This window comes from Empidonax traillii, unplaced genomic scaffold (genome assembly GCF_003031625.1).
Source record: "Empidonax traillii isolate 1590-97213 ecotype Southwest subspecies unplaced genomic scaffold, ASM303162v1 scaffold1059:size195157, whole genome shotgun sequence".
Taxonomy (NCBI): Eukaryota; Metazoa; Chordata; class Aves; order Passeriformes; family Tyrannidae; genus Empidonax; species Empidonax traillii.
In genome coordinates, this window is record NW_020956252.1 from 177,680 (window position 1) to 191,012 (window position 13,333).

At 52.6% G+C, this 13,333-nt stretch overlaps 1 protein-coding gene across 2 annotated transcripts in view; it reads right to left on the reverse strand.

The window, feature by feature from the left end:
• Nucleotides 1-1,098: 1,098 nt before the first annotated feature.
• Nucleotides 1,099-13,333, reverse strand: part of FAM76A (family with sequence similarity 76 member A) — a 13,166-nt gene continuing 931 nt past the window's right edge. The window contains exons 2-10 of one of the 2 annotated variants that reach the window (XM_027904430.1): nt 12,697-12,761; nt 11,879-11,933; nt 11,203-11,355; nt 10,111-10,268; nt 9,610-9,696; nt 8,810-8,941; nt 3,572-3,707; nt 3,022-3,123; nt 1,099-1,761 (exon numbers count right to left, since the gene is read on the reverse strand). In XM_027904430.1, the coding sequence (XP_027760231.1) occupies nt 1,675-1,761; nt 3,022-3,123; nt 3,572-3,707; nt 8,810-8,941; nt 9,610-9,696; nt 10,111-10,268; nt 11,203-11,355; nt 11,879-11,933; nt 12,697-12,761 (975 nt within the window). In that variant the 3' untranslated portion in view covers nt 1,099-1,674. The remainder of the gene's footprint in view (nt 1,762-3,021; nt 3,124-3,571; nt 3,708-8,809; nt 8,942-9,609; nt 9,697-10,110; nt 10,269-11,202; nt 11,356-11,878; nt 11,934-12,696; nt 12,762-13,333) is intronic. The other variant, XM_027904431.1, reaches the window with a different exon arrangement.

Sequence of the window (13,333 nt, forward strand, 5' to 3'; positions counted from 1 at the left end):
AAAAACTCCCCCCAATGCACCTCGTTTTTTTTTTTTTTTTTCTAAAAAGTATAAAATTGGGTGAGTTTTTCCTGCTGTCACACTCTTGGAGAAGCGTAACAAGTTCTGCTTTTGCTTGTTTTCACGTCAGAGGTCTCTTAGAAAAACCAAAAGTAAAGGAGAAGAGAAAAAACTACATGGCAGTGTCCAATGAAAACGTGCTCCTTCCGTGCCAGAAGCCAACATCATCCCAAAAAAAAAAAAGTGCCTTTTGAGTAAAATCGACTTTAGGAATAAAAAACCAAAAAAAATAAAAACACACAAAAAAACCCCCAAACCACAAAAGGATAAAAAAAAAAAAAAAATCCCAAGCTCTAGTTAAAAGCTTCATCCAAGCCCTGACGGAGCAGCCGCCCTGCAGCAGCAGGATGAGTCTCTTACCTGCCTTCACTCCCTGCTCGGGGGGGTCTCCAAGCCCTGAGATGTTTCTCCACCCCCTGACCGGATTTCGGGATGCCAAGGAGCTCCTGCCAGGCTGGAGCTTCACCTCCAAGTGCCTTTTTTCCCCCAAAAGAGGTGCCCGGGGTGGGGGAGGGGGGCCCAGCCCGGCTGGCCTGGCTGGAAGGGTCAGTGGTGGCCGTGCTGTTCCGGGGCAGCACATCCCTGGTACAGGGAACTCTCATAGCCCTTTGATCCTGCTGGTTTGGAATCAGCAGCGAGAAAAATCCCTGGAGAGCCCCCCCCCCCCCCCAAAAAAAAAAAACCACTCCCTGGCTCAGGTCACTGCCTGAGTAAGTGCTTTCCTGGAGCCAAGCTGGCCCCTGCATCTGGAAGGGGCAGGGAAAGGGGGGACAAGAGGGATCACACCAAGCTGCAGAAGTCATCGAAGCCCCAAAGGTTATCACGTAACCAGGGCGCTGGGGCGGGGGGTGGGGGTGGGGATTTGGGATGGGTTTGGGGCTGCATCGTTCCACTCTGGCTCCCAACCCAAAAGCTCTCATCAGAAAAACAAGGGAACACAAAACCAGGCAGTTTGGTCTGCCAAGTTGACAGAGAAAAGAAGAAAAAAAAACAAAACAAAACGCACACACACACACACAAAAAATAAATCTTCCAAGATAAATACACAGCCCCCATTTTGGAAGCATCTTCAAAAAAAAAAACCAAAAGAAACCTGGATCAACCGTTGTCAGCAGTGGCACAACCTCCCAGGAACATCTGTTGGGCTGGTGAGTCCTCGGCTCCCTTTTGAAGAGGGAACAGTTCAAGGGGAAAAAAAAAAAAAGAGAATCCAGCTCCCACCACACGCGGCTCCCGCTTCATCTGCGGAACAACCACAGCAATTCCCTCCCAGCAGCAGGCTGGGAACAGCGAGGAGCCCCTGATGCAGCAGGTTCCTGTTTGCTCATGGAAAGGGCTGGCAGTGGTAGCAACTGGCTAGGGGGAAGATTTCTTCCCAGAAAACAGTACTTCGGGGGGAAGGGGGGATTTAGGAAGGCCTGGGACCTCTCCCTGCGGATGGAAACCGGCCACGCTCGAGCATGCTGTCGGAAGGCAACACACATCAGGAATTCCCATGGAGTCCACGGCAGTGGGACAGCGACAACACGGAGGTTTTGGCTTCCAGGGATCCAGCGGGTCTCCCAGACTCCTTGGCTAATGCTGGGGAAAGCTCCCAGACTGCGGGGGTTGGCTTTAAGGGGAGGTTATTGCTCCTGACTTCTCCGGCTTTTTGCCTTTGGACAAGGCAGCTGCTTGCTTCAGGAGTTCTCTGTTCTTGGCCTGGGAACAGGGAAAAGGGGTGTTTAAGGATCAGCAGCAGCTCTTGGGGTCCCAGAATTGCCAGGGCAGGAGCTGCTGGCATCCTGCACAAAGGTGGAAAAGGAGGCAGATGTTGAGCTCAGCTCTGACCACCCAGAAGGGGCTCTCCCGTCCCAGCCCTCCCTCCTTCCCTCTGGAAAAAACAAAGATAAAATATTAAAACCTAAGAGCCTGGTCAAAAAAAAACTGATCCACATGAACAGTTCAAGGCACCTGCAGTACACTCTAAGAGGATTTGAGCTTTTATTCTGGAATCAGTGAAACTTCCAGAGCTCCAGCCAATACCCGTGGAAAACATGTGGACACCAGAGATCAGGGCAGTCCCAGCCTGAGCCGAGCCCAACGTGGAAATCCTCAGGAGAGGCACGAGGCTGGGACAAACCTGCTCCTGGAGGAGCTGCTGCTTCTTTCTCCTCCCTCACAGGGAGCAGGAAGCACATCCAGCCCTCTCCACACCACACACAGATGTTCCAGCCTTCAGCCAGGCACAAGGATGAGCGTGGTCAGGGGGATATCACAGGCACCAGCACTCTGACAGCAGCTGGAGGCCCCAAAACCTGCCCTGCACTGGGAAACTTCCCCGGGAATGTGAGGATGGAGGAGGGGCTCTTTCCTCAGGGGCAATAGAAGCCTTTTGTCTCATCCCCTCCCACCTCTCATGGCTGGGTCTTTAGATCCTTATACACCCAGAGTAATTAAAGGGTGCAAAGTTCATTTGTGTGTCTGATTTCTCCCCCTTTGACCTGATCCCTTCGGTGGCTCAGGCTATTCATGCTGATAATCCGCTGTGTCTCCACGGCCCTGGCAAAAATCCTGCTCTCCCTGTTCCCTCCAGCTCAGGGACTTCTTTATTTGGACTAGAGAGATACAGGGCTGAAGGAACTGCCAATTGTTCCTTTGTTCTCCCTCGTTACTGGTCACACCAATCAAAAGGGAGGTGATTTAGAGCTGACAAAGGTTCTGCAGGCTGGAGAAACAGGCTGAAACCTGATTTTGGCAACGGGCAAAATGAGTGTGATGGTGATTTCAGTCTAGTCCACAAGGGACACAACACGGTAAGTGTGAATGGGGGTTGGGATGCAGTGCAGAAGCTGCGGGACGGGGATGAGAAGGATTAACTGAGCTGCCTGTGCAGGAGCTCTTGGGGTGTTGTGATCAGGAGTGTCCTCAGTCACTCCCAGATAAAGCACAGCCCAGCAAACTGACCCAAAAATGTGTCACCTGTAACTGCTCCATGACCTCCTTGTGTGTCTTCTCCATCTGGTTCATCTTTGCCCTCATCTGTGACTCCTGGTACTGCAGGTCGGCTTTCAGCTCCGTGATCTGGGGAGAAACCAGGAAGGAGCAAGGGAGCTGGGAAAGGCAATGAATTCCCTCCCCACCCCAGACGCTCCCTGCCACGGAAAACACCTCTGCAGAAGGTGTGTGAGACTGGCTGAGGTCAGAGACGTGCCGGGGGAGTGCAAGCACAACCACAGCTGCGTCCCTGAGCAGCACAGGGCAGCGGAAAGAGCCAGGACTGCGAGGAGCAGCACGTTCATTCCCAGTCTTGCCCACACACAGAGGTCTCCCAGAGAGCGGTCAGGAAGTGACCCTTTATGAAATGAGATCTCCTGGGTGGGTCCGGAGAGCCTCTTTGGCTTTGGACAGGAGGCAGCCTGGGAGCAGCCAGACGTGCTCTTGCTCACTCCAAGATAAAACGCCAGGCTGTGATCTGTGAGAACATGTCAGCCTGCAGGAGGGGGGGGGAAGCAAGCCAAGGGCTCTGTACCTTCTTCTCCTTCTCCAGAATCATCTGATCCTTCTGGTGCAGCATCTTTTTTAAAGTAGCCACTTCCTCCTTCAGCTGGGCAATGATGACGAAGTGGTCGGTGCCAGGGGAGTCCAGGGCGAGGTCTGGGGAGAAGCTGCAGCAAAGAACAGGGAGAGGCTCTCAGCACAACCCCCCCTTTCCACCGAGGCAGGGGAAACTCCCACGGATGCACTCGGGTGGGAATCATTTCAGGATCCTTCAGAATCCTTTTTTTTTCAAAGCAAAGAGCTGAAGATAGCAATCAGAGAAATACTGAAACTTTTCATGATCCCTTTGGAACTCCTTTGCTCACAGGCAGTCCTTGGATGCACCGCAGAACTTCCCACTGAATGTAAACAAACATTCTGGCAAGGAGGGGACATGAAAGAGAAACAAATAACGCCCAAGTTCAACAAACAGAGCAAAGGGAACAGCTGAATTGAAGTCAGCACTGTCCTCGGCAGGGAAGAAGAGGTAAAAAACATGCTGGACTTTGGTTCTGCCACTGTAAAGCAATTTAGGGAGAAGCTTCATTACTTCAGAGCAGGAAAAACTCTCAGGGAAGGCAGAGAAATAGCTGAGCACATCACCTGTACACCACCAGGTCCCTAATCATAAGCAACCAGCTGGAAACTTACGTGGACTGGTAAATCACAAACCTCCCTAGGAGACACCCGGTGACCCGGGCAGCCACACACAGTCCTGTGCTGCAGGAATATTCTGGATCCTGAGATACCACAAGCTGCAGCCACAGGCCCAGAGAGATCACCCGATTTTTCCCTGCCCTCTGTCCCACCCCTAAGGCTGATTTTTATCTGCCGGTGCTAAGAGGGCAGTGCACTCCCAGCCACACACACACACACACACCTGAAATGGCTGTGTAAAAGCTGAGCAGCAGCGAGACAACAAAGCCTCACCTAGGAGATGATTCCAGGTCTGGCTGTTATCAGATAAATAAAGATAAATCGCCAGGGTCACCTGGAGCCTGACTTTTTTTTTCCTTTAAAGCCTCCAGAGTAGGTCAACATCGAGCTCTAAAGCTGGGAGCTGCAGCAGGGTGTGGAAGGCACAGTCTGAACCCAAAATTCTGCCTCTCTCAAGGATGTTTCCACCTCTGAGCTTCCAATCCCCCACTAAGGCAGAGAGCACCCACTGCTCACCTCACATGGGGTCTCCTCCAGCGCCTGGAAATGATCCCTTTCCTAATTAAAAGCACAGCCTGCTCTGACTGGACTCATTAGCCAGGATGTGGCAGGAGAAAGGCTCCTTCCCCCACCGTGCTGGGGATCTACAGAGGGGAACTAAGCAGAGGCAGCTTCCCAGATCTGAGAGTCAGAGGATGGCCCTGAGGCGCCGGGAGAGAAAGCCTGGCAGAGGAAAACTCGGGACTGAGGGGCTGCAGGAGACAGCCCGTGGTGGAAGAGCCTGGCACGGCTCAGACATGCTGACAGCAGAGCCCACACCGAGCTGTGGCAGTGCTCTGGGCACGCTGGATCCATTTTAAAACTGTTCCCGAGTAGTTTTCCCAAGTGCAAGGCTGAGCAGGATGATGGTGGGAGCTCCAGCACCTTCCTGTGTGCAAGCACGTTACCAACAGCAGCTTTAATTTCCCACTCAGTGCAAATATGCTGGGGAGGAGAGAGAGAAATCAAAAAAAAAAACAAAAACCCAAACCCACACCAAAAAACAGCCTCCATGGAGGAAAAAAGGCTTCCTCACCATTCCCTCTGGCTAAAAACAATCCCTTGACACACCATTCCTTTGCCCAGGCACGCTTCCCTCCTGCCGTGCCCTGGGGGGATAAAAGAGGGAGCTGGGAGATGCTCCCATTTCCCTGAGCAGCTCCAGCAGGAGAAAATTCCCTGCTTGGCAGATCCTGCTGCCCAGGACATCATGGAGCAGGGAAGGTGAGAGCCAGCCCTGCCACCCAGTGGGGAGAAGGGACAGGAGGGACAACCGACCTTCCACAGGGCACCCACCAGCTGGGAATGAGGGCTTGGAGTTATCAGGGATAACCTGATAACCCCCCCTTGCTGGGGGGGGATAAAATATAGATAAATACCAGGCAGGTATTTTCCTGTCCAGTTGCTGCAAAATGCCCCCTCAAATATGTCAAGTGGTAATTAAAAAAACAGCTTTTTAAAGAAAAAAATCCCTCTTCTTTCATTTTTTTTTAAAGGCTGACAAGTTAGTAATGAAAGGTTCCTCTGTCTTTAAGGAAGCAGCCTGAGACTCCAAAACTGGAAGGAAAACTGCCAAATGCAAGTCACTTCATTCCTCTGACAAACAGATCAAGAATTAAAACCACCACCAACAACAACAACAAAAAAAGCCACGTCCTCTACAAATAAACTCAGCATCCCAGTCCCTTGGGATAGGTCAGGGGGGCATGTCCCCCCCCCCCCCGCTTGAACAGCCTAAAATGCACGTTGCTAATTAAAGGGAACTGATGAGCTCCCGTTGTTTTCAGTGGAGACAGAGGACAAAAATGGAGCCGTTCCAAAGGCACCTGCCTCTCTCTATTGACTGGAACAGAAACCGAATTGACTGCCTTCAACTCCACACCTGTTAAATGGCTGAAATTAGGCAAAGCAAATGCCAAGCTTGAAGATTTTGCTATTCAAGTCAGGCTGGCGTGAAGAGGCACAGACCAGGCACGGAACCAGCATTTCCCCTCAGGTTTCACCTCAGACAAAATCCACCGGGAATACAGCAGCCAGCCCTGGGCTCCAAACACCAGCAGGACCTGGAGCAGCTGGAACGATTCCAGAGGAGGCCACGGAGATGCTCCCAGGGCTGGATCCCTCTGCTCTGGAGCCAGGCTGGGAGAGCTGGGGGGGTTCACCTGGAGAAGAGAAGGCTCCAGGGAGACCTGAGAGCCCCTTGCAGGGCCTAAGGGGGCTCCAGGAGAGCTGGAGAGGGACTGGGGACAAGGGATGGAGGGACAGGGAATGGTTTCCCACTGCCAGAGGGCAGGGTGAGATGGGATATTCAGAAGAAATTCTCCCCACCCCTGGAAGTGTCCAAGGCCAGGCCGGAGCAACCTGGGCTAGTGGAAGGGGTCCCTGCCCTGTGGAATGAGATGGACTTTAACGTTCCTCCCAACCCAAACCATTCTGGGATTCCAAGAAAAACATCCCTCACGTGCAAAACTCCATCCAGGCCAAAGGACCGGAGTCTGGACCCACACTCCCTCTACCACCCCAAAAGCGGGTGCAGTTCAGCCGAAGTCCCAGAGCTTTAAGCTTTTTAAAGCCAGGACTCTTCTATGCAAAACGAGGACCCTTTTACAAAGGAGCTTTGCTGCTGAGCACCCTCAGGCACCGCTGCCCTCCCCCAGCCAGCAGCGCTGTCACTGCCTGGTGTTAAAAGCCCAATTTAGCACCTTGTCTGCAGCGAGAGGAGAGGGGACCGCAGCCTGTTCCCTCTGCAGAGCCTGCAGTGTGAAAAACACTTCGGCAGCATTTCCACAAGAGGAAGGGGACACCAAAACTGCCCAAATCAGGACCAGAAGAGCTCCAGAGGCTGGAGGTGATGCCAGAGCAGGACTGAGGGGCAGGATTAGTAAGGCCAGGTCTGCTGCAAGATGTGCTGAGAGCACTGTGAGGGAAAACTACCTCCCCCTGCAGCAGGGCCTGAGCTGTTTGCTCCTCCCAGAGCTGCCCCAGGACAAACCATTCAATACCATCCTTAAAATGACTGCTGGCAATCGCCCTGTCCCCATGTCACAGCCACTGGGAGCAACAGCCACCCAAAATATGTAAGCAAACACACAGAGAGAGAATTCAGTGAGAGGAATTCCTACAGAATCCTAAAAGGAGCAACGATTTCAGATAAGCTGGACCTCGTTGGAGGTGTTGCCAAAGTCAGCTGAGCACAAACATGCCCAAATTTTGCCCAGGTGAGGCTGCACCAGAGGTTTGGCTGGAGCCAGGAGACCCTGCACAGGAAGGTGGGGCTGCTCTCTGCAGTGAGGAGGTGCTGGTTGTGTCACCCCACTCCTGACTGTGCTGCTGCTGCAAGATCCCAACCCCACGCCCAGGCTCTGCCCTAAACTCCAGGCTGACTCTGGGGAGGACAATCTTACAGAAAATAGTGCAGAAGGGGAGGGGCTTAGGGGTTCATCCTCACAAAAAAACCCCACCCTCAGCAACTCCAAAACCCCATTTAATGAACCCCCATTATTATTCCACTCAAGACACACGTGTCTATTTAAGGCAGCTGCAGCTCTTGCCTTTTCTGCAGCACGTTGCTGAAGCTCTTTAGTTGCTAAATTTACACTCAGTTTGTTACTGGGATTCATAAAAAAAAAAAAAAAATAGTCTGTAGCAAGGCCCACAGCCTTGGCAGGAGTCAGACTGACAACATCTGACACGAGAGCAGGAGGGAGGCACTTGATTGCTCCAATCCATGCTCCTGTTTTCTAAGGGAATGGCTGAGCAACCCCAGAGCACAGGACATTTTGGGGTTTGGGCATTTTTAAGCCAGCAGGGCTGTTGCAGGGAGTTATGAGATCTCAGCCCAGGATTTAATGGGCAGATAAAAACACGTGGTGCTGTCCTACAGCCTCTCCAGAAGGGAAGCTGCACCAGGACTGAAGGGCTGCCCCAGTTCTACCAGGGACCTGTGTCCAGCCTCTCCTCTGGCTCCACCAGCTCTGAAGGCAGATGAATTCTGACCCCTCTGTGCTCAGCCACGACCCCCAAGCTACATTTAACCCTTAAATATTTTCAACTTTTTACTTGCAACACTGTTCAGGTGATAAACGGTCTTGTAGACCACTCTGTGGGAACCACTGCCTTATAAAATCACTGGAGTTCTACTTCATAGAATCATGGAATGGTTTGGTTTGGAAGGGGCCTTAAAGAAGATCTTGTTCTTTAAGGGACACCTTCCACTGACCCCAGGTTGCTCCAAGCCCTGTCCAACCTGGCCTTGGACACTTCCAGGGATGGGGAATTTCCCACGGGAGCATTTCAGACATCAGCACTGACTAGGTGTCAACAGCATCTACAGGAGAGATTGGATCTGTGATCTCAGAGACATTCAAGGCAGGTGGTGATGAATTATTTACCAGGGGCTTTACCAGACCCTTTGGCACTAACTGTGCTCCCAAATCCCTGCTGTTTAGAAAGAGATCCACGGAGAGGGAGAGTTCCCATGTGTGAGGCAGTTCCCAGGGAGGGAGGGAGGGGAGAAAACAACAGGTGATCTCACTTCAGGATGTCAGTGCCTTGAGCAACAGGACAATGGTGGGCCCCGAGAGCCTGCTGGGAAGCAGCCCACTGCGCCAACGTGGACGGGGCCCTCTGGATAAGGGGGCAAAGCATCTCGGGAGAGGAAGGAACGCTGAGAATCAGAGAGGAAAGGCAGGAATGAAAATATGCATGTACAAGACCACAAAAACACAAATCCACCTCAATCTCCTGTTTCTGCTAGTGACCCTCCCCCTATCCTGCTGCACAGGCAGCTGATGACAACGGGACCCAGCACTGAGTGTGACAGCAGGATGGGGTTGGATGCTCTCATAGAATCATGGAATGGTTTGGGTTGGAAGGGACTTTTAAGCTCGTCTCGTTCCACCCCCCCTGCCATGGGCAGGGACACCTTCCACTAGCCCAGGTTGCTCCAAGCGCTGCCCAGCCTGGCCTTGGACACTTCCAGGGATGGGGAGTCCACAACCTTTCAAGCAAAGCTGTTTGGTTGCTCGTCCCTCTCCCAAAGGCAGGAGGGGACATGGGAGGTGGGTCTGGATCCTCTCCTGTCCTCTGACACCAACCTGACAGCCCCCAAAGCACAAACCCTGCAGGTGCTCAGCATTCTTTTCCTCTTCCAACCTGTGCCTAAAATGCCAGGCAACACCGGCCTGCCAGGTTCTCGTGCAGCCCCTCGAGGGCCCGAAGCCCGAGATCCCTGCTCTGGCACAAGAGCTTCCTGCTGTTCACACACAACTCTGTCTTAGATAAACTCAGCAAACAGACCCACCCACCCACAATTTCCCCATGTAACGGGCTCACCTGTCTCCATTGGCAGATATGGCATCGAACTTGGCTTTCTTCTTTGGGATTTCGTTCTGAATGGAAGAGGTGGATAAGGTTTTCTGGCTAGAAAAAAAAAAAAAAAGGAGGAAATTGTATGTCAGAACCTGAATGACTTTCAGTCTAAGACAGAGGGAGGCAGATAAATATTCCCACCCACTTTGATCCCATTAAAACAATATTTCCCAGTGCAAGAAAGAGCGATAAAAAATTCATTCCTTGAAGAGTCGCTGGAGACTAAAAATAAACAGAAAACAATGAGTCAGGCAGAGCAGCACGTGGGTGAAGAGTTCCTGCTTAGAAATCTGCATTTTAATCATTAAATTCTACAAATGCAACTTTCACTGTGTACAAGTTCAGCAAGCTGGATCACTCAGAAGCACGAGTCTGCAGCACAGCAGGGCTTAAAAAACAAGCAAAGCCTGGCCTAGCCAGGTCCTCCTGCACTTAGACAGTGCCCGAAGCCTTCCCCAAGGTTACCTGTTGTAGTGGCTGCCACTGCTGAGCCTGCTGAACTGCTCCTTCTCCTGCAGGCTGGCCCTGGAAGAGCTGCTCAGGTGTTTGCACTGCTCTTTGGTCTTCTGCAGGACCCGTTTGTAGGACAACGTGCACAACCAGCACAGCAGCTTCCCATCCACCTGCGAAGGGAGGGAGGCAAGAGAGGAGTTTGGGCTTTCTTCTTTGCCTGCTCATAAAGCAAACAGAGAAGAGGCAAGAAGAACCTTCAGGCTTAAGATCACACATGGACAAGCAGGGACTCAAAGAGGATCCTCTGGATGGACACCACACCAGCAAAGGTCTGTGCTCCAGGAGGCTCAGCAGGACAGGGATTATCAGGGCAGCCTCCCAAACGAGGAGGTGTTTACAGTCTGCAGGGAGCAGGCCTTGGGAATACACACACCTCAGGAATACACACCTCCTACAGAGCACTTGGGGTGTTCAAGCCAAGGCTGTGCAGAAGCCATGGAATGGGTTTCCTGGTGGTGGTGTGACACTTCCAGCTCCTCATGCACAAATAGCATTCCCCATCCCTCTCCCTGAGCAGCACCTCACTTCTCACCCAGAGGCCTCTGCTCCTCTGCCACCCCCTGGGACAAATCCAAGAGATCTTTCTCAGTAGGTCTGGCAGAGGAGCAGAAGGGGTTTTAAAAATCAAACAGCTCTAAACCACAGCAAAGCTCGGCTCCAGAAAAACACTCCATAACCAAGGGACACCCCCTTTTGGAACCATGGAGTGGTCTGGGGTGGAAGGGACCTTAAATGTCATCCAGTCTCATGGAAGGGACACCTTCCACTAGCCCAGGTTGCTCCAAGCCCTGTCCAGCCTGGCCTTGGACGCTCCCAGGGATCCAGGGGCAGCCACAGTTTCTCTGGGCAAACCTGTGCCAGACCCTCCTCACCCTCACAGCCAAGAATTCCTCCCCACATCCCATCTAACCCCACCCTCTGTTGAGGTGAAGCCATCTCCCCTCGCCTGATCCAAAATGCTGGCGCAGCCCTGAAGAAGATGAGCAGAGCATCACTGTGATCAGCCCTTCCACCTTTCCAGCCTCCTTTTCCACCAAAACTCACCTTCTTCCTGTCGTCCTTCCTGTCGAAGGCACACTGCTGCTTGCACTGCTCACACGAGTGGGGGGGTCCATACTTCTTCTCCGAGTTGGTGCAACGCTGGCACTTGTTTCCAATAAATGCTGCTATGATGTTGCAGTACTGGCAGGGCTTTGGCTTCAGGGGGCAAGAACAACTGATTAACACATTGCTCCTCCCCCTCCTCTTCATCATTTCCCACTTTTTATTTCCTCATAGGATGCTGATCTAGGAGATATAACTCCATTTGGACCCCTGGTCTCCAGCTGAGTGTATCTATCCATGGCACACCCAGGTGCCGTGAAATCTTTAGGAAGATGTCCAACACCCAAACAGAACCAATCCAAATCTCTATTTCAGACTTCAGACAGGCAGGAAATAAAGATTTATCACCGCTTCCTGCAGCAATCTCAGTCTGTGTAAGCACACTCCTGTTTCTGCTGGGCATCAAGCAGATCATTTCCTGGCCTTAAACGATGCAAAGCTGCTCTTTTTTTTTCGGTGCTAAAAGGAGAGAAAAAGTCAAAGCTTCACGCCTGAGTGACCTGTGGTATTGATCAGTCGTGCTCTTACAGCACAGCCAGCCCATAAACTGCTCTGGGATTTCCAGCAGGATAAAGACAAGAGAGAGGAAAGGAAGGGAGGCTCGTGAATCACTTACTGTGCCGTAGAGCTTCACGTTCTGAGCACACTTCTTGCATATCGTGTTGGTTTTGCTGTCGGAGGAACAGAGGGCAGGTCATTCCATTGACACCTCCCCACAGAAAACAAAACCTCTGCGGTTAAGGAATCCCAGGATCCCTGGGTGGGATCCCAGCCTCCCCTCTGCTCCACCCCTGAGACTCAGATATCAAAGTGCTCTTCCAAACCCCATCTGGCTGAGGACAAATTGCCACAAAGTGGCATCACTAAGAGGTGTCTTTTAATTAAAGCACCCCCAGATGACACCAGTTTTTTCTGTCCTCACAAACACAGGATTTGATCACTGACTAATTGGGGAGGAGGAGTGATTCAGCACTGTCCTGGGGGATGAGGTTAAGGCAGGTGAGGACAGAAGTGTGTTTGTCCAACAAACACAGCAGGGAACACCCCACTTGGCTCTGGGTTTACCAGCCCTCCTCCTGCCTTGTCAAAATGCAGGAAGGCAAAAGCCCAGCTGAAGGAAACACGACAGGGAAGAAGTTCTGGGTACCAGAACTCAGGTAAGAGGGAAACTCGTGGGAAGGAGCACCCAGAGCCTTCACTGGAAGGTGCATCTGAGCACTGACCAAAAAATAAAACCCAAGCAAAAGGTGAAGCCCGAGGGCACTGCAGACACTGGGACTCGCCCAGCAGACCTTTGAAGGCGAGCAAAGGTCCCCCAGGTTCTTCCACAGCAGCAATTAGGGCTCAGTCAGCGGAGGTGTGGAAGCACTACAGTCACCCAGGCGTGTCTGCTGCACAGGAAACACGGACGTGCCCAGCTCAGCAGGCATTTACCTTTCCTGCTGGAATTCGGTCCTGCAGTAAGTGCATTTGACAATGGGGTGAGCGATCCGGCACTCCTGCAGGGACATGGGTGGTCAGTGAGGCCTCAGTGCTCTGCTCCCACACTCCCATTCCCTGGATCCCACGGCTCCTGCCGCCCTCCACTCCCCAACACCTCCTGCCTTTAGTCACGGTGGATGAGGAAGGGTGGCAGGGATGTGTCACAAGTGTGAACTGAGATCCGTGACTGGGGCTTGTTTGTGCCAGAGGTCCCCCTGACAAACAGCTCCTCTCAGCAGCCCCCCAGATATCCCCCTGACAGCCCCCAGGCTCTATCCCTGTGCTCCAGCCCCTCCCAAACCTCCCAAATGCTCCCAGGGCCTCACCTACACCCTCCCCCCCTTGCCCACCCCACAGACCCAAAACAGCCTCACAGCTCCCCACTCTCCAAAGCTAACCCCAGTGCCTCCCCACAGTGCCCTCAGTCCCCCTAAGAGCCCCCAGCCCCCTGCCTGCCCTCCCTCACAAACAGTGATCCGGGGGGAAAAGACCCCTCAGCCCCCACAAATTCTCTCACAGACCCTCCCTGAGCAGCTCCGCCACAAACCACCTCCCCAGTTCCCTCAGTGACCACCCGCTCCAATCCCCC